This window comes from Argiope bruennichi, chromosome X2, assembly GCF_947563725.1.
Source record: "Argiope bruennichi chromosome X2, qqArgBrue1.1, whole genome shotgun sequence".
NCBI lineage: Eukaryota > Metazoa > Arthropoda > Arachnida > Araneae > Araneidae > Argiope > Argiope bruennichi.
Genome location: NC_079163.1, coordinates 1,182,488 through 1,203,907, shown reverse-complemented (window position 1 = coordinate 1,203,907; position 21,420 = coordinate 1,182,488). Strand labels below are relative to the sequence as shown.

General features: G+C 28.4%; 1 protein-coding gene across 2 annotated transcripts in view; it reads right to left on the bottom strand.

Moving 5' to 3' along the window:
* The window catches only part of LOC129960511 (DNA excision repair protein ERCC-6-like), a 193,959-nt gene that overhangs the window by 160,933 nt on the left and 11,606 nt on the right, over positions 1–21,420 (bottom strand). For both annotated transcript variants that reach the window (XM_056073988.1, XM_056073987.1), the window contains exons 2-7: positions 17,165–17,282; positions 10,239–10,341; positions 6,953–7,549; positions 6,639–6,801; positions 5,724–5,861; positions 1,017–1,169 (exon numbers count right to left, since the gene is read on the bottom strand). In XM_056073988.1, the coding sequence (XP_055929963.1) occupies positions 1,017–1,169; positions 5,724–5,861; positions 6,639–6,801; positions 6,953–7,549; positions 10,239–10,341; positions 17,165–17,282 (1,272 nt within the window). The remainder of the gene's footprint in view (positions 1–1,016; positions 1,170–5,723; positions 5,862–6,638; positions 6,802–6,952; positions 7,550–10,238; positions 10,342–17,164; positions 17,283–21,420) is intronic.

The window sequence follows — 21,420 nt, the reverse complement described above, 5'->3', positions numbered from 1 at the left end:
TCTAAAAAGAAATGATTTTTCATTTCCCCCTTATCTAAACAAGCATATGGAGACGAAAGAAGAGTCAAATAAATAAAAAGGATATATTTTCCCCATTCTATGAGCGCGCCCCTAAATTGAGATGAAACCTTTTTCACTGACTTTCAGATTCATACAATCCGTAAAATATTTAAAGATCCGACACTGGAAAGAAAATACTGCCTATAGTCGGATAGATCCAGCGTGATGAAATAAATTGTTTTTCATCAAAAGAAAAATATAAGCAGGTTTTTTTTTTTTTTTTTTTTTAATGAGGCTACGCATCCTACAACTGCCTCTATTAAAGGTTCATGTACACAATAAACGGAACTTAATTAAGACAATAAAAATAGCACGGCTTCCGACAACGTGGTGGAATTAGGAACATGGCGTTATGAAAAAACGATTTATCTGAAATCAAATATAATTAATACTCCTGACAAATCAGCGGATCAGTTGAGGCGGCTAATAAGAAACAAATGCAATTATTTTTATATCAAATCAAAGCAAAATATCTATAAACATTTAATTTAATTTATATATAATTTCAAAATTATGCTTGCAGTTTAATATAATAAATTATTTATGCTTACCACAGCACTTTAACTTTTGAAAAATAAATATTCCATAAATGAGGACTAACCTTATAATTTTTAATTATGTTAATAACTATAATAACTCAACTGCTCCTTGTAAGAATTTCCATAGTATACTAATAGATGGACGTTTAACCGGACAGACTTAAAAAAAGTTTCAAGACTACATACTGAAAGATCTTCAATGAAATAAAAGCTAAAACTACCATCCTTCAATGAATTCAAAATTCCCATGCAGAAGATAAAATTTAATACATTAATTATTTATGTTTCATTGCAAAGTAGGATCTATAGTAATTAACTGGTAATATTACGGGTGTTGTCTTTTTTACACAGAATTTTATGATTAACTGTGATATAAAAAGTAAAATATTGTTAAAATATAAGAAGAATGAAACTCACTTCTCTCCAAATGAAGTCAAAGCACTGAATTTCAGACCAATAAGAAAAGCTATTATTTGAATTGTTTTTCCCAATCCCATCTCATCTCCAATGATTCCGCCGCAATTCTGTTGATGCAATTCCCATAACCAACGAACAGCAGTTTTCTGATATCTACAAAAGAGGAAAAAATGAGATGATATAAAAGACAAATTGCATTACCCTGATAATAAATTAGCATACTAAGGTATGACTTTACAAAATAATTTTGTTAATCGTCAATTTTTCTAATTTTTTTTATTTGATTTATTTTTTTCAAAGCATGATAAATGAGTAAAAATTAAAAACAGTAAATATAATGCTATATGGAAATAAAATTACTATACAAAAGTCTGACATTTTTAAAGAAGTTTTTTTGTATCAAAATGTAGATATGGATTAAACTAGAAATGTACCAAAGTACAAATTAGTAGCATTAAAACACATTACTACTTAACTGTACAAAATTAAATTTCAAGTTAAATTTTGATTAAATCTTTCACAAAGACGAATAAACATTCACAGAAAGAAAAAGACATAAAAGTAGTATGAAAGTTGCAGCATATGAAAGTTACAGAGACTTTAGAGATGGTTTATAATTATTACTATTATTAGTTTTCAAAGTGATATAATGTCAAAACTTTCATGGTTAGATGAGAAATCAATCCTGAAAGCTTATTTCATATTGTTTTTAGCGCATGTTCCCCAAATGTGTAGTAATTCAAATATATTCATGTTTAGAGATCTTTTAAACCAATTCACAAAAGAAATACATTCACATTTCAACTTATTCTTGCTTTAGAAGTTAACTGTTACACTAAGTTGCTATTGAGTGCTTAAAGCAATAGTAGAATTGCTAATAAACATGTACAGGTTCCTGCAAATATTCCCAGGGGTAGCTCTTATATAAAGCAATTTCCTTAATTCTGAATTTCTTTTTAAAGTATTAATGAACATTTTCTTTCTATAGCATGGTTTGAAGGGAAGCAGAAAAGCACAGTCTTACAGAAGATAAAAATTTAACTTTTAAACTTTTTTTCCACTATGAAATTTTTTTCACAAGTGCAAATTTAGAAAAAAAAAATCAGAAATTAAGAATTATTATTGATAAATAAAAATTATAAAAAATATTGTGCAATAAATTTATTTTTAAAGATGAATACGATGATTTGCTTGATCATGTGTCTTTATTTTAATATCATGAATTTTTTTTTTATAACTCAGATGCAGTTTTGGAAATCTTTGATTGAAAGTAAGGAATGTCTTTACAATGAAAAATATTCAAATGAACGGATAATAAAAAACGTGTTATTTCGAATTTTGTTTTTGACAGTTAACAGCTGCTAAAAAAAAGTTTTTTAAGAATGCTTGAAATAAACTTTGAAAGCCTTCAAAAATATTTTTTTTAATTAAGATGTGAAAAGAAAAATTATAGAGAGGAACAGACTCTATAGCTAGGTAGAGTGTATATGTATGTGTGTGTGTGTGTAATGATATTTTAATTCTAATTTCGATTTAATTAATTTACAAGATTTTATCTTAATTAAGGAATTTATATAACATGGTGTCCTGTTTTAAATCTACATCTTATTGTTTTTGGAAAATTTTTACCTCAATTTCGAATATAAGGTTTAAAATTTGGAATGTATTGATATGTTTTGTGTTTTTTTTTTGTGCAGGTGATTTTTGAGAATGTTATTATATAACTATGGAAAGATTTAATTTTACGTTCTTCAAGATTTCAGGAAAATAATGAATATTTTTCTGTTGGCATTTTACGGCATAAATATTACGTAAAAGTATTATATATTAGGTAAAAAAATTAATTTTATGCCTATTAAGTTTTTTAAATCTTATTTTTTTATACTTATTTCCATTATTAATCGATTGCAAGATTATTTTTTCACTAAATTTTCTGTACATGTGTTAATTCTCGGATTCGGAAATTCCCCACTTTTACACATGCGTCTGTGCAGAAATTTTATATTAGATTAACCTTGATAAATCAATAGAATTATGAATAGCACTGATTTATAAAAAACTGTAAAATTGAAATCTGCTATCGCAAATTTTATTTTATCATTGTGAACATTAGAATTGATCCCATGTCACTTTAAAAAATAAAGAAAAACATCATTTTTTCATATGACTCATATTTCGCAACCACAAACATTTAGAAAAGCGATGATTTTTTGACTATCTCAAAATCAATCGAGTTCCAAATTTTTTTTTCGTGAAATACCAGTTTAAACCGGTTTTAAAAAGATACATGTTTATCAAATTACGAATGCATCGATATATAGAACACGATCACTATTTTTCTTCTCAAAATCTTTGGAGCTTCAAAGCTTTTTCTCAACGGCAGATTTTTTTTTTTTTTTCGAATGTTTGGTTTAAACCGATTTGGAATTATCACATTACTATTGTATTGCGCAATCGTTAATTTTTAGAAACGCGAAGGTTTTTCTTATATTTTATTGATATTATATATTAAAGTACTCTTCTTTTACTATTGTGTGTGCCTATACCATGTATAATTTTTCTTCTATGACATTTTGTACTGTTTTAAAGTTTCAAAGCAGTGATTTATTATTAGAAATATAAAATGTAATATGCAGAAATGCGACTTTGTACGGATGTGTTTCAATTATGAAATTTATATAACATGTTTTCTTGCTTTAAATTTGCATCTTATATTGAACCATTTTGTATCGAATACTTCTTCTAAATTTGTCCTTAAATATCGAATATAAAATTTAAAATTTTGATTAGAAAAATTAAAATTAAGTCATGAATAATAATTTAAATTTAAAAAAATTCTTTTATTTCCCATGTTTCTTCCACATAATCTTAGGTTGGCTCGTTGGCTCCACTCGTAAGAATTAGTTTTTCGTTTCTTCATGATGATGATGTGATAGGCGCCATCACAACATAAATTCAAATACCTCAATCTTATTGAGATGTGAGTATAGGGTCAACCTCACAATTAATTTTTAACTCTTTCTATTTTTATCCTGAATATGTTGTTCTCCATTTTGGAAATAAATATTCCTGGATGAGAGTAGAAAGAGAATAAGAATAAGAATTATGTCCCCCCCCTTCTTGATGTCCTAATTTTAGGTCATTAAGTTTCATCCACCACTAGAACTTAGTGGACAAGGTTTAACTATACACCACTATTTGGCTAACTAGTGGGTTAAAGTTTTTCTTTTACAATTATACATTTTTATGTCATTTGTTTTGAGTATTAATGTTTATAATAACAGAATTTTGAATCTCATATTATTATTTTCAGATTCAAGTCTTACATACAAAAATCAGAATTATGTTGATAGATGATTATTATATAAGTGAAATTTGTTATTCTATTATTTTATATCCCATTTGATGATTTTGGTGAGCCTTCTTTTATTAAAGGACACTGTGTGCAAGCATTCTTTAGAGACATTCCTCACCAAAAAGAGACAATCTTACAGAGTGAGAGACAATAAACTGAGTTTCTGCAGAAAACCATTTTTTATATTATACATTTTAATATATTTATTTTGGTGTTGTTGAATATTTAAGTTTATCTAATATTTTCACAAATATCACTTTATCTTTTTTGTGCTTTACATAATCTTGTTCTATATGATTTTTATATTAATGTGAAGGTAAGGGAAACTGAGGTGTCACTTTCAATATGCTTTTAAATTAAACTTACTCAGACACCACTGTAAGGTATGGCTGTGTGTTGAGGGCCCCTATGCACTTCCATGGGGTGGGGGGAAAATTGTAATGATATTTAAATTCTAATTTCAATTCAATTAATTTCCAAGATTTTATCTTAATTTAGCCCATAGTAACTTCATTCTAAAAATGTTCTCTTATTTCGTGATCCAATTCCACTTTCGGCTTAATTAATTCCTGTGTAAAACTAATGCGCCATCAGTACTACGTATTAAATGAAAGTGATACTTTCTTTGCCCTTATCAGAGGTCAAAACATGTACTCCATCGGCGTATGGCCGGAAATCCTATGTTATATAAGACTAGTGATCATTTGTTTCGCGCTTCTTCTTCCCTTCTTTCTTTACTTCTGCTTTTATGCCGCGCTGCGTCTTCTTGTAAAAAATCATGCCTGCCACTCGTAATAGAATAAAACGAAATTAAAGATACAAAGTCTCTTCACTGCTTGTCAAACCTGTACTCTGTTTCAACCAAAAATAATAAGATTACATATTATTTAGCCGATATTATATATATATATATATATATATATATATATATATATATATATATATATATATATATATATATATAAAAGAGTCCAACTTTTCTAAATTTGGGAGAATCATATAAAAAAATATCAATAGCCACTTGACATATTTATATGTCAAATGCTGATTGCTTATGATATTTGGGCCGGATAAAAGCTTCTAAGGACTTTTAAGAAATGCAAGAGTCGGGCTTTCATTTCCCCTCTATAACTTAATTAATTCTCTAAATAAGCAGTTTTACATAGCAAATTCTGACATACTGGCAAAATATTTAATTACAGTTTCCCTTGCACGCGTCGGATTTATTATTTTGCATATAAAAAATTCATGATTTAAATTTAAAAGCTATTTTTAAAAATATAATAAACTTTTTTAAATTTGAAAAAAAAAAATTTAAATATTATCTTATTATAGTATAGTATTTCATTAACTTGTATAGTTTATTCCAAATACGATTAGGAATTTTATAGCCTTCATCGAATTCAGTAACATCTTCCTCGGCAGAATCTTCCCCGTCATTTTCCACCATCTTCAATTGTTTCTGAACCCATTCAGACTTTTCAAGAGCTCTATCACAAAAGAGAACAAAAATTAAGCACACATTAGAAAAGTAAATAAAAGCACTTTATCTAATCGAATCAGGCAAAATCATATCAGACATAATGCAGCATATAACTATTTCAATATAATTTCAGAACTATTATGTAAGAAACAGATTATGAAAATTTATTAATTTATTGCCTAAGTTATAGAAAGAAATCAACAACGTGTCCCCCAAGCTCATGAGAATTTAATGAGTGTTTTCAGTTTCTAAACATTTCTCCATAAAAATAAAGGACTTTTCAAATCATGTAAAATATTTTAAAAACTTTTATCAATGAAAGACAACTGAGAACATTTAAATGGCACAATAATAGGATAAATCTGAGTCGCTTAACAGCAGAAATTGTCAATAGATTCTAGGAATTTTTTTAAAAAAGAAAAAGCTTATTAAATATCATATGTTAAGCACATATACAATAAATTAACTATTTACTCTTTTACTTTTTTATTACTAATACTTTTTAATAATTTATATTACATATCATGCATTCTTACCGAAATATATGCATTTATTAATTACCCCACACTCATTTAAGCATATCAATAATTCATTCAAATGGGCACTTTCAAGAGCAAGATATTGCATAAGAAATAATAATAAATACAGATCAGTATATTTTAATACAATATACCAAATAAATACAAAACTGATTAATAAGTACAATTACAGAAGTGCACAGTAAATACTTGTAATAATAGAAAAAAGGAGGCTTAAGAAAAGAGTTATTACAAACATTGATTACTTTATTCTTTTAATGTACGATTCTTGATTCCCATCATCTACCAACTTTTTAAGTTTCTTTTTTAGTGTTTTGTCTTCATCTTCAGAGTCCGATAAACTATCAGCAGAATTTTTTTTTGTTTTCTTAGAATAAAGCCGTGCCTTCCTCTTTTTAGACACTTTTCCTATGATAAATAAATAAATAAAAATAAAGAAATAATTCACTTTTCTTGAAATTAAATAAAATTAATTGCATCGCATGTGAAAACTTTCATTTTAGTAAGAAATTTTAATTTAATTGCTTAATCGCATTAGTTAAATCAATATATATATTACCAATTTTTTCATCATAATCATCATCTAAATCGTTTTTATCTGGAATGTATACATCATCACTAGAATAATTGTTAGCATTATCTTTAATTTCCCATTCATCATCATCTGGAACTTCAGTGTCACTAAGCTCCGAATCACTCCTAAAGTTTTTAATCAAACTTTCATTCCGATTTGATGTCTTAGAAAAGCCTGTAGCAAACTTTGAACCCAGTTTGGCTTTCGATAAAGTTTTGTTTTTTTTACTAGATATTGCTTTCAGATCCGTAAATCCCTGAAATTCCAATGACTGTTGAGATTTTATTGCATCCTTATTCGCAGATTTTGATAATGAAGGTTTTGATCGTCTATAATTTTTGGAAGATGTTTTAGACATATGGTTTTCAGCTTGATTAAGCAGAAACTTATCAAAATCTGTCATACTATCCGTAGGAATGGTTATTTTACGAGGTTTACGTTTATCTTTAGCTTGATTAGTTATAACTGTTCCGAATGGTGTCATTTCTCCTGTTCGGATCATCTTTTCTTCTTCTGTTTCTTTGGCAATAAATACTTGCTTAAGATGGTATACAGTCTCTTCATCTAATTGTTCTTCACTTCCTACAAAAAGGAAATAAAAAATTTTAGCATTACATTAGTTAAGTAAAAACGATCTAAAGTTGAAATTTTAAGGGAAAAAAAAAAACTATCAAACACATATTACTTATGGTCAATAGTCAAATTCGTATTAAGTGAAAGTAAAAAAAAAACTATTTTATTTCAAAAATGGCTATTAAGTGTAGTATGCCCCTTGAAGATTTTGATACTATCAAATTTAATATTTTAAGAGATAACTGCAATTTAAATTTTAAAACAAAAAATAAAACAGTTACATAAGTTTATTATTACACGTTGTTTAATAAAAGCACTAACAGAGGCTAGATATCGTATATATAGATAAAATATAATGTAATTTTGCAGTAACTTTTATATTCAACAACAGAAACATATCTAAAATAATGAAGCCATTCACAGTTCAGAATTAAGAGTTAAAGAAATTAGATGCGAAAAATAAGTATTGCATAAAAAAAATTGAATCTCCATAGTGATAATACTATTTTCTGAATATTTTCTTAACTGCCAAATTGAAAAAAAAAAAAAAAATCTAAAATTTAATAGTGTTACTAATATATTTAATACATAGCGGGGGGTCATAGTCTTGAGTGGTTAAAATTGAGCACTTGAGGGAACTGCAGTAAATACGCGAGTAGATGATGATATAGCACATATCACTAAATCTGGTAAAATATTACAAAAATGTATGCAAAATGCTATCGAACAATTTAAAAAAAATACAAAATTATTATTCATTTAGCAATTAATAATAGTTCTAAAATAATAAATATTAACGGCAAAGGTAAAACTTGTTTCAATAATACCACTGACTTTCAAGTTTTACTTAATAGCACTGATATGGAAAGGCTCTTCAATTTATTAATACAAATATATGAAGATTATGGTTGAAAAATGCTGTAAACATTAATTAAAAAATTATTAATTTAGTTGTTAAAAAATCAAATATTTTTAAAACTGGGATATATTATCAAAATAAAGGATACCCACAAGGGGAGCCTGTTGGTAATAGCTTGAATAGTATATCTATTTACATTCTTATATATATATATAAAAGAAAATAATAACAATTTTTAAGTTATGTATTGATGCATCAATAGCACCATAATTTTTGCAATCAGTAATCCTACATTTCTATCTCTGTGTTTTCGATAGCATTAGAAAAGACACCCTACTCGATAACTTACTTCTTGTGTTCTGTTTTCTTATAGAGTGAAAAAAAATTATAAACGAATTGCAGTGATACAACTACTTTTTCGATTTGGAATATGAAAATAAAAATTAATAGCGAAGTTTAAATTTCTGTTAAAAAATTAAACATATGATATTAAATAATCAATATATTTTCCCCTCATTCAGGAACCCCCCCCCCGAAGCTCGGGGCACTGTCTGTTAACCAGGCGATAATTCCAGTTCCGTACAATGCACCAATAGATTGAAAACCGACATGCACTTTTCTTTTGTATTAGTAGAGAATTGCACAATCGTCACATAAACTGTCGATTTTTTGCATCTAAAAGACATCATAAGGACACATTACAAAAATGTTTAAAAGAAATATTTTACAAAATCGTTTTGAAAGTTTTTAATGAAATTTTGATAAACTTATTCCAAAAGCTTGATACATTATAGTTTTAATCACTTAAAATGATCTTAAATAATAAAATCAAACATTTGTTCCATTGAAAACTTTCCTTCATTAACAAAATATTTTTGAAAAATGCGCATTTCACTGATCTCATACTAAAAAAATTAAGATTATATGTATACAAATGACTTCAACCATTGAAAACATACAAACTTCAAATACGAATAGTAAGGAAAAAATCTATACACTACCTTATTATCCATAGAAACTGTAAGTATTTTATACTTGAAGTTGATTCTCATTATACTTTACTTAACAAGTAACCCACACTCTTTGAAATTAAGAATATACTTTATTTTTAATTTGTCAGAAAAAGTCACTATTCAATCAACACGAATATGGAAGTTATAATATTTTATCACCATATATAGTGTGACAGATAATGTGAGGTTAATCTATACATATAAAACAAATCTGTGTATGATCAAGTACGCTCCATTTATGCACAAAACTTTTAGACGACTTTATTGAGATTTCCTTTTTATAGCTGGAATTTTGGTGATTAGATCTTTAAAACATAAAATTATCCCTCTTTCATACTAAAAACTTTTGAGTTGGTAGCAAGATTGTAAGAAGGCCTGTACTCCTCATGTTTTCCAACTATTTTTATGAATCTGGAGAATATGAAATAAAAAACGTACTTTTCTCTTAATACAGAATAAGAATTGAAAAGACTAGAGTAACAGTGTAAGATACTTAAAATTATAGCTATTAAATCCCAAAGAGTGTGGGTACCTCGCACATCTCAGAAGTGAGAGTATTAGTAAAAGTGCTGGTAAAGGAAGTAAATGTTGAACTGAAGTGGGCAGAAAATAATAAACTTTTGTAAACATATAAAAATCTACAACACATACACTTATAACAAAAAACACTCAGAAATATAATAAATTGAAAGCAGGAATTTATATATACTTGAAAATAAGTAGAAAGTAACATATTATATATATATATATAAATATATAAATTAATAACCAAACAGAATACATACATAAAACTAAAATAAAAGATATATATATATATATATATAACCTTCAACATTATTCTGTAATACAGTATTTACTTCTTCCACACTTCCACAAATACACACTTGCAACGCCTTAAGCTTAGCTTCAAGTTTCTTCTTGTGCTTAAGCTAAAAAAATATACAAAAAATAGGATAAGAGAACGAAAACTGAAAATTAAAACAAACACTATTACATAACATTATTACTAAACATTATTAAAACTAACACAAGAAAGGCAGCATTAATTAAAATAGGTTACTACGTTGAAACGGTGATTTTTGAAAATATCAAATATTTTTTTATCCAAGTCTTAATGTCTGAACAGTTTTCTTTATAAAACCACTTGAAATTTGTTTCTTTAGGAAATTACATTAGTTTCTATATGTGCATAATATATGTTTTAATGCTACTTTACATTTTTAAATGATATTTTTTCAAAATTCGGAATTTTGGCCAAATCGTATTACGAAAAACCTCATAAATTACTAAATTTTATTCAAATTTTGTAAAACAATTTCTTAGCATATTCTGCATTTCTTGAAGTACAAAACAAGCACTGCTTTTTTTAAGAAAGATTTTACAGCTGTTTTAATGTCTCATAACGGGGGGGGGGGGGATTAAAATTCCACTGTTATACATCAGTGGAATCTCAATATTCAAAGATTGGATCGAAATATATCTTACTACTTAGTTCAGGAAATAAGTAAAATACTTTTTAATCTATTTGCCAAATTTTGAACAAATAATTTCAAAAACTTCTAACTAGAAAGTTTTTACTTTCTATCATATTTTATTAAAAAAAAAAAAGTATTTTATTGCATTTTTCTAAAAATTCACTCCGAATATAGTCACAAACCTAATATGCCAATACTTTAATTCTATACGATATATCTATGTAAATTATCTTAAGTTGTTCATTGATAACTTAGATTTGGTTAAATTGAAAAGCAATTCAATAAAAACACAACCACAATAAATACCAAAAATTCAGAATGAGTCAAAAATTCTTACGAAGCCACTGAGAATCTAACTTCAAAAAACTAACCTTCAATTAAGCCCGAAGAACAGCAGATTCTTTCGAAAGGAGACTGCTTATTTAGATCATGTTATATCGGCGAAAGAAATTAAAACTGATTCAGATAAAATCCAGGCAATAGTTGATTGGGCTTCGTTCAGTGACAGTTGATGATTTCCGAAATTTTATCAGGATTATGAACCTATTATCATCGTCTGATAAGAAATTTCTCAGCTTTAATAAGATCTCTACATAAATTAACTGAAGCTAAATTAAATTTTAACTGAGCAGAAGAATATGAGAAATGTTTTAATAGTGTCAAGAAATCTTTGACAACTTCAGCTTTATTCTATCCCTAGAGTAACTAGGATTTCATCTTGGACATTGATACAAGTAATGGAGGAATAGCAGCCATATTGTCACAAATAATCGAAAATGTAGAACTAAGATTACTTCAGCAAGAGTTTGAATAAGCCTGAAAGCAATTACTGCATCACAAGAAATGAATTATTAATCAAGTAATGAATTATGTCCAAAGAACATTTTTACCTTTAGCTCTATTTAAGGAAATTTCTTCTCCCGACTGATTAAGTTTCTTTGAGATTACTTTCCAATTTTAAGGAGCCTGAAAACCAGATAGCTTGCAGGATCCCAAAATTTTAAGAATATGATTTCGAAAACCAGCATCTTAAATAAAACTCGCATGGCAATGCAGATGCCATCTCTCGGACACCCTACAGGGTCTCCGAGAGATCTGCAAACATTGCTCGAATGCTCAGAAAGCGTGTGCAGATATGACACAGGCTTGGAATAAAAAGGCTGAATTTCACAAATAACGAATCGCACCAAGCATAAATACCGAGAAGTAAAATAAGTTCGATTGATTGCACAATGGAATAAATTTAGACAAAAAGTGTTCCCTATAGAATCCCTATCAAAATTGCATCAATGCTTAAAAGCTCTTTTGCGCCCTTACCTTGCCATGATTCTTGCTTCTTAAAGCAAGATAAAAAAAAATGTATAACTGTCTCTGTTTTCAAACAGATTAGGAATAAGTAACTGCTTAGATTCAAACATACAACATATTTCTTGAAAGAAGTAATGCTGCAATATAAAAAAGGAGATTCCAAGAGTCTGCCTATATTACTCTGGATTATTGTATCTTTTCTTCTCTTTCCATTTTCAGACATTATCTTATGGTGAAAATGTCTTCAGTATTTCCTTCATTTATGCCTTATCACTTGAATTAATATTATTATTTAACAGAACAAATTGAAGAAAAAGACATAGTTCTTTTTCACTGCCATGAAGAAATGAATAATACAAAAGAGTTAGAGCTTCAATTAAGTGCAGCATGTTCATTATGATATGGAAAAAAATATTTACTGGAGAAACAGACTTCAAATTTAATATGGGAAATATCTCAATAAACCATTTTGTAATATCAGTTGACCATTTTGTATTAATTGATCAAGTTTTTGCCGGCATTGTTGATATGACATGAATCATTATTAATATCCAACAAATGAAGGGCCAATTTTTTTTCTCTAATTATTGTTTCAGGACGTCACTCTTTGCTCCTTCATAATTATGCAAAAATTCATTAAAGAGGCACAAGATTTTCCCAGAGATTTTGTTACATTCAAAGAATTTTTTAAGTTTCTTTCAAATTGTTTTTCATCTTACTGTTACAATATTTAAAGAAACCAGATGCACCAACTCTATTTAAGAAGAGGTAAATTAGCTTGTCAATATAAAAAGCAAGCTTACATTATTATTGCTTGTGATTTCATCTAAATTTAATGAAAATTTTATAGTTTGTAAATTTTTCAAAGAGTCAAGCAAAAATGGCTACGCAACACGAAATTTCATTTTGCAAGATGAACAATTTCTACTTAATGATAAATGATTAAAAGCTTTTTCATCTTTTGCTATAACTTTGCTAGTATTCACCAGAATGGCATGCATTAAAAATGGCAAATTTTGTCCTGCAATAATATCCAAAATTAAGAATTCAGCATTTGTAATTCTGTCACAAAGAGGGGCAATAACTGACACATGAGTAAGATTAATTGTTGCTGTTGCTAAAGATGATGATTGGTTCGAAAAAAGAAAAAGGTTGGTAAAGCATAGTTCTTAATTCCCCCCCCCCCCTGTTAACACCTTGGACATGGCTTGGAACAAAAAACGCAGAAAAAATAAGGAATTGTGTCAAACATAAATTTTAAGAAATAAAATAGTTTGATTAATTGAGCAATAAAATAATAATGAACAAATTCATACAAAAAGTGTTTGAGATATTAAAAATATTGCAGGATTATTATATAAAAGAAATTAATTGAGATAAAAAAAATAATAACATTCGATTTCAAAATTGCTGAAATCCGCATTTCCGCAGAACTGGTAACATGTCTGCCTTCTCCATGATATATCATTAGCTATTGCACCACATCCTCTTTTAACATAATAAATAAAGTCATTGCAAAGAATACAAAACAATTTTCCACTGATAGCAACCTTTTTTAATACTTTCTCTAATAGGCACATAAATTTCTTTTCCTCAAAGTTATAGGTTTATTTTTTTTTTCAGTCAGTCACACCAGAATTCGTCCTCCCCTTCTTTCCCTTTTTTATCAGTCTTAAGCAATTTCGAACAATCGGGAACGGCAGTCGCTATCCTTGCTAAAGGAACAAAAATTGATACATGTAATTCTTGAGTTCATTCCAGCTATTTCTTGATTGGATTAAACGAAAGGCGAGAAAGTAAGGCATATAACCATCATATGGTAAAACATCCTTCCAATGCTGAAATTAGATTCCAATACTCGAAGTACTTCCGTGCATTACTTGGATGGCTATCGGCAAAATTAAGCAATATCCTATGAATATGAATATCTTTCACCCAAGAGCCGCATATAAAATCTGACATAGTGTGCAGTTTTTGATTGCGCGCACCTCCCTCTCCCCAAAAATTTTAATACACATTTTCGTCAATCTCAAGCACGATAAATTTCGATTTCGAAAATGCTGAAATCTGAAATGATGTATCAAGTTCGGGATTGGAAAAGAAACGGATATTTTCATGAAAGTTTTATTGATCATAGTTACGTTTTCAAGTAAAATCCAAAAAGCGCAGTTGCAAGATTCAGGTATCATACCAATTCTGGGGGGGGGGGGGGGTTCACTCTGGAGAGTCCAGGCACAAAACGATATTATGCTCTTTGGGTTTTCTTACCTCTTAAGGATAGTGTTTTATATCATTAGTAGGAGAGTAAAGCGGTTAATATACTGGGGAAATTACGAAAGCTCAGTACGGCGGGCGACCTTTTGTATGATATGACTTTGAGAGATATTCTGTACCTATTTTAATAGTATCGGTTCTGTTCCATGGAAAGATATATGCCTATATCACCAAATATGATAATAGATGTTAGTTTGTAAAATCAGTATTTATGCTAGTCGAGAATAAATTTTAACTTTTTGTAATTGTTGGTACCTGCAACAAAGTTAATTGTTGCTGACTGTTGTAATAAACAATATAACACATTCACTAATATATTTTATATTATTTCCTCTTATATTATGTCTTAATAATATTTCATACTATGTAAATATTTTTCTTCGCACAGCTATATGATTTTACTTTGAAATAAACTGATTTTCATCTTTATCATTTTTGATTTAATGCTTTATCTTTGTAATTTGAAATATATATAAAACTATTGCAATACTTTTTACATGTAGTAATATGTTTCTTTTTGTTGGTTGAATCATCAATATTTTTCATAGCTGAAATTGTTTTTTTATTTGTATTTGAAGTTGATAATTTTTAAAAAATTTATGAAGTTAGAATTTTTACTCAAACATCTTCTTTGTTAACTCTTCCAGATATTAGAATTGATGCAAAAACAATTACCTAGTTGCGCACAAATAAGAACTTGTTATATTCATTGAAAATATTATTTTTACAATCAAAGATAATCTTTAACATAACATTTAAAACTTGAACCAAAACATTTTTATAGGGAATGGTACATATTTAGTACCACAATGCTTTCTTGTTTTTCTAATGGATAATATAAAATGTTTTAATTATATCAATTTAATCAAAGTTTCATCATTTAATATTAAACTTTTAAACAATTCTAACAACTAGAAATTAAATAAATTACAGAAAACAAAAAGAATAATGAGTTATACCAGCAAATAATTTTAATTTTTTTAAGTTAAAATTATTTTTCAAATGTACCAAATTATTATTCTCAATTATTTTTTCAGTACAAAATATTTTAAAGCTTTCTTCTTGCATTAAAAATAAAGGTACTTAACAAAATGAACAGATCCAATCAATACGTTTTGCATTTGTGCGTGTGTTATGCTGCAATTAACACGTTCTTCTAATGGCTTTCATGTTGATAAGTCAAAAATAACTTTTTTAAAGTATATATCTGAAGTGTACAAAAGGCTTTTATAAAGTGGTTCACAGAAAAGAAACCCTATGCTTTAAAAATATCCTTTCTTCACAAAATGGCTTAAAAATGAAACTATGCATTAAACATTTACATATAAAAAGTTCAGAAACCACCAATGCTTTTATAAAGTGGTTCACAGAAAAGACACCCTATGCTTTAAAAATATCCTTTCTTCACAAAATGGCTTAAAAATAAAACTATGCATTAAATATTTACATATAAAAAGTTCAGAAACCACCAAATTTGAAAGGATTCTTTCAAATCTTGCAAAACTCATGAGAAGTAGTAGTAGCGGGAATTCTGCCTTTGGGATATTGATCTCCAGTGAATTTTTCTCGAACGGTATGTGTTTCTGTGGTTGTTCAATAACAATTTGCTGTTTGTGTGTATTTATTTCAGCAAACTAAAAATATAGTAATGTTTCCCCTTTCCCTCACATGGTTAAGGGCATACACACCAGATGTAACGCCTCCCGCTTTTCCACACATAGTTAAGTGCATCCAGACCTCCAGATGTGGATCTTTTTCACTAGGAGAGTCATTATATCTGGTCAATTGTTACTATATCCAGGTGAAAAGTAAACCTTTCTAGTGAATTCTTTGTTGGAAATTTTGACAGCTTTTTTTTTTTTTATAAGATTAAGAATCAGAATTTTAAAATGCAAATTTTAGTGCAATATGAATCAACGAAAGGAAATCTTTAAATGGCCTATAACTTAATACACCATTCAAAACAAGAGATAATCTACCATCTCTCTTCTATATTTATAGCACATATGTAGCATTAATATAGCCAAGAGAGAGAGTGTCCAAGATATCATAACACTTAACAAAATATCACATATTATCTTCCTATACCGATCCTATAACCTTCTTATTCACCTATACTTCCATTTTGCTATCCATTCAAACATGTAACAGATTCTGAATATACCCAGTCTGCAATGCACTTGCTTCTTTATGACAAAGGAATCCACAGCCCTCCATAAATTTGAAATAAATGTCAACACGGTCAAAATTCGTAGACTGCATTAGCTATAAATTCATAATGATTATCATGATGCAAAACGAGAGGTGTGCTTATACTTTTGTGTATTTTCAGATTTTTCAATTGGCTTATAAAATATTAATAAATATGCAATTTATTTAGAAAGGCTGAAGTTTGGATATAATTTTCTAATAATTTAATTTTCTACTGTTAAATGTGGGTAAAAGGTAAATTAATTATTAATTCAAAATAAAATTAACAATGTAATTTTAAGATCAATAAAATTATAGATACACTGAAAGAGGAAATAATAATAAAAAAGAAACAATGATATTCTTTCAATAATATTCCAATGCAATTTAAAATAAAAAGTGCACTTTAAAATAGATTTAATCTTAAATATACGATAGTAACAGACATTATCAAGTAAAATTTCTGTCACTAAGCAATGAAATTAGCAAAATTTTATTCACTCACTTTGTTTTCTTTCTCCTTCAGAATAGCAGAAAGCTCTCTTTTTCCAGCATTTGTCATTTCAGCTTTTGGAGCCATTGACAAAGCTTTTTCAATCTGATTTAACCTGTTTTTCACAAACCTAAAATGTATAGATTTAAATAAGAAATAACAACAAGATTTGACTGTTAAAAATTCAAAAGAGCAAACTAATGATTTTAAATTTTATTTCAAAAGATAATTAAAGTATAGGTATTGAAATGAGCTACAAATTCTAATATTGTTATTAAGACACACCTAAAAATAATGCAAAAGTAATTTTGAAAGAAACTGAATTGATTTTTTTTTTTTTTAGAAAAATATTATGAAGAAAGGAATGCTACATGATGTTAGAGAGGATGATAGGGATATAAATCTGCCAATGTTCTAAGAATATTACTATTATATAAAAACCAAACACTGTAAAAAATATCAGGAATATCATCACTTTAACTTTCTTTTATGATTATACATTAAAATATCACCTTCCTTCACATTACCAACCTTTTGGTACCTATGGAAAAGAATGGAAATAGATCCGTAAAATTCTAATTTCAATTATTTTTATGAGCAGCCAGGTATAAATTTTGCATGGGAATAGTGGTGCATGTTGTTAAGAAAGCATTTGATGGTTTTGTATGAAAAGACATGCATCTGGTAGAAGAAAAGCATAACAGACACTTATTTAAGTCTGTAAAGACTTAAAGGTAACTAAAAGTATCAAGTTAAAAATCTGGAAACAGTTTAAGGCAACAGCAATGTGCAAACAACCAAAGAAAATAAGCCACAACAGACTCTTGGGACCATTATTTGACAATTGCAAAAAGAAATATACAACTGACAGCAATATATATTATAAAGAAATTCATTGGAACTATAAGAATTTCAATATTCTGTGAATGGCAAGCAGCATGAAAGAGTGTAGTTTGCAATAAAACTCATGATTGTCTCTAACTAACTGGTTGTGCTAAATACATCAGGTTGAAGTAGTGCTAGGGATCTTTATGATTAAAGCACCATGGACTGGAGCTCTCTTTTAAGATTAGTCTCAGTTCTGTTTGGAGAGTTATATCATACTGGAGTGAGTAAAATATGCAATCTAAAAACACCTGTGAAAGGCAATTATAAAAAGGTAGTAGAATCATAGTAAGAGTCAGCATTTTAATGGCTACAATGACCTAAACACTTTTATCAGTGTAGCAAAGAATTTTGAAATGTAAGAGATCAATCAGTAATAACTTTCTCCTAATGGATGATATCTGACCCCAACATGCTACCTTAACAATAAAATTATGTTGAGGGTGTAAGTACTCAGCAAATGGACAACATATTCACCAAATTTTAATCCAATGGGACATATATGGGATATCTGCTAGATAATATAATACACAGCATAGAAAATCGTAGTAAAACTCGCATTTAGGTCAAGGGTCAGACCTTAGTAATTTTTTTTGTGTTTAACCAAAACGTTGTGTATATCTAAACTTTTCCCCTAATTAACTTCACAATATTTCACACCTTTCATATTCTTTCTTTCTTTTTTTTTTTTTGAATGAGAAAATAAGCAAATGTGCATTTTGAAAACACATTAAGTAAGATTAAAGTTAGATATTAATGCAAGTTCCAAATGTTTAGCTGTAAAATAATATAAAAACCAATGAGAAATTCAGAAAAATTAATAAAAACTAAAAAAATCTTTGAAATTAAAAGAAATCATTTATCAGTAGTCATAACAATAAATAATTATATATTCAACAATATTATTTACTTCATCTTCAGAACCCATCTTTTGATTATATAATAATGAGTTCTCACATTCACAACCATAAACTAATTTTGAAGATGAAAATCCATTACTTTCATGCATAACAGTTCTTCAAGCAAACAGAATTTTAGGGACCTATTTCTTCCTTGTAGAGAGCTGCATCAATACATAAGGTTCTTCTTAAAATTCTTTGATGATTCAGTGAGATTCATCTGTTATGTTTAGAAATATTTGATTTTTATGCAAATTATCAAATCTTTATAAATTAAGTCATAAGTAATATCCATTACAGAGGACATAGTTGTCACTAAAATAAATATAGTGTATTATATAGGAAATAATGCATAAACACAGTTATATTGAATAGGAAAAATATATGTGTGTGTCTGTAATGATATTTTAATTCTAATTTCTATTTAATTAATTCTGAGATTTAATCTTAATTTAGCCCATAGTAACTTCATTCTCTAATTTCGTGATCTAATTCCATTTTCTCTACGTAATTAATTCAAGAGAGCTTGGTAAAATTGCTGAATCGCCTAAAAGCCTAACTTTCAAACACTCCGTGTGAAGGGACAAAATATCGCTGACGAGACAAATTCTTTTTTAAAACCTCCCTGTGTTTCCCCTGCATTGTCGGCGCGTGTAGCGAAAATCCCTATCGAAATCTCATTATATATTAGCACTGTAAAGAAATATTTTCCCTATCAAAATCTCAGGTTATATAAGACCAGGGATAAAATGTTCAAGAACTTTTTCCTCATTCCTTTCTGTGTCGATCTGTGTTGTGTGCTGCTCGTCGCTTCTGCTGTAAATACTGCGTGCTTCCCCAAGATGAAATAAAACGTCACGAAATTGAAAGTTTCTTCACTGTCTTCGAAACTACATTCTGCTTTACATAAAATAATGCTTACATATTAAAGAGTCGACAAGGATAGTTTCCTGTGAAAAATTATGAAATGAACTAAAAGAATTAAAATAAAATCCACGGGTGTGACTTCGTCGTTGCATTGCGTCTCCGTAGCTCGCCGTGCATCGAAGATTGTTCGGTACTGCTGTGGCCATTTGCTCCGACCGTCACGCTGTCTCCGATGGGTAAGCTAAGCCGGCTACGTCCATGATGAAATTCCATGTCAACCGGTGCAATATCCCTTGCATTCCGTCATGTTACCGCATCGTCGATGGTACCGTTTCGAATCCGTGACCTAATTCGACATTCCGGCTTTGTTGTTCAATTGATATCCTTGTGTTTGTGCTCCATATCGTCATGTGAGTGCTCCTTATAGCTTCAAGGAGTTGGGGCTCATTGTCATCATAAAAAAATTTCTGGCTCCTAACCTATGCTGAATAATCCCGCTCTCGACATCATTTCCTTGTTATATTACTATCACCAAAATAATAGTCACCTGCCGTAGTCTCCAGTATCAGTACTCAAAATTGCATTTTTGTGATTAATTAAAAAAAGTGACGATTTCTCAAAAAAGTGTTTAGTGTTTCCTGGCTCAACGGGTGAAAATCAAGATTTATATTGTGTGTTTTTCTTTTCTTTTGATTTTCATTTTTGAATTTTAGAATTATTGTAAATTATATTTTTGCAGTATTATTTAAAGTATTGAATTTTTAATCTTTTATCAAATCTATTTTTAAAATTTTATGCATAAATTTATGATGTTTCTTATTTGGGATATACTTTAATGTTGTTAAGATCTGGAAAAATGACTGACCAAGCCTAATTCTCAAACTTCAGAATATAAAACTGATAAAGAAGAAAATAATCAAAAAGCCCAAGAACCCTCCATAGTCCCTTTTGATCCCGAAAATAGGATGAAAATGGATTTATGGTTCGGATATTTCAACAAAATTTGTCAAGAAAATAACAAAACTGATTTGTGGAAAATTAAAAATAATACTAAATTTCTAAAAGGATCAGCTTTAACACATCATATAAATAGTTGTTTAAATATTGATAATTTTGGTGATTTATATTATATACTAGCGGCCTTTGGCGACCAGCCGGTTCGCCAACTTAATATTCGTTAAAATTTTAATAATTAATTATTTTATGCAATTCCTACTTTAATAGCTTCTTCATCACAATGTTTTAAAACTTCAAATTTTGATAGTCATATAATTCACTCATAATATTATAATGGCCTTCAGTCATAATGTAATATGTATCTCTCCAATTTTCTGTTAGCTCACGTAGAATTTATGCTTTAAATTAAAGTGGAAAGGGTTAATCTGCAATTAATATAATAATAACTTTTACTGAAATAAAGCATTTTTTTAATAATATGATTACTGAAAACAGAGTCACTGACCGTTTAAACTTATGGGCTCTAAAGAATATTTTTCTTAATTTATGAAATATATCTCAATAATTTGTCATCAAAATTTTCTCAGATTCATCATGAGCACATCGATAAATTAACAATGTTTAATTTTAAATGCATCAAACACTAAGAAAATAAACAAA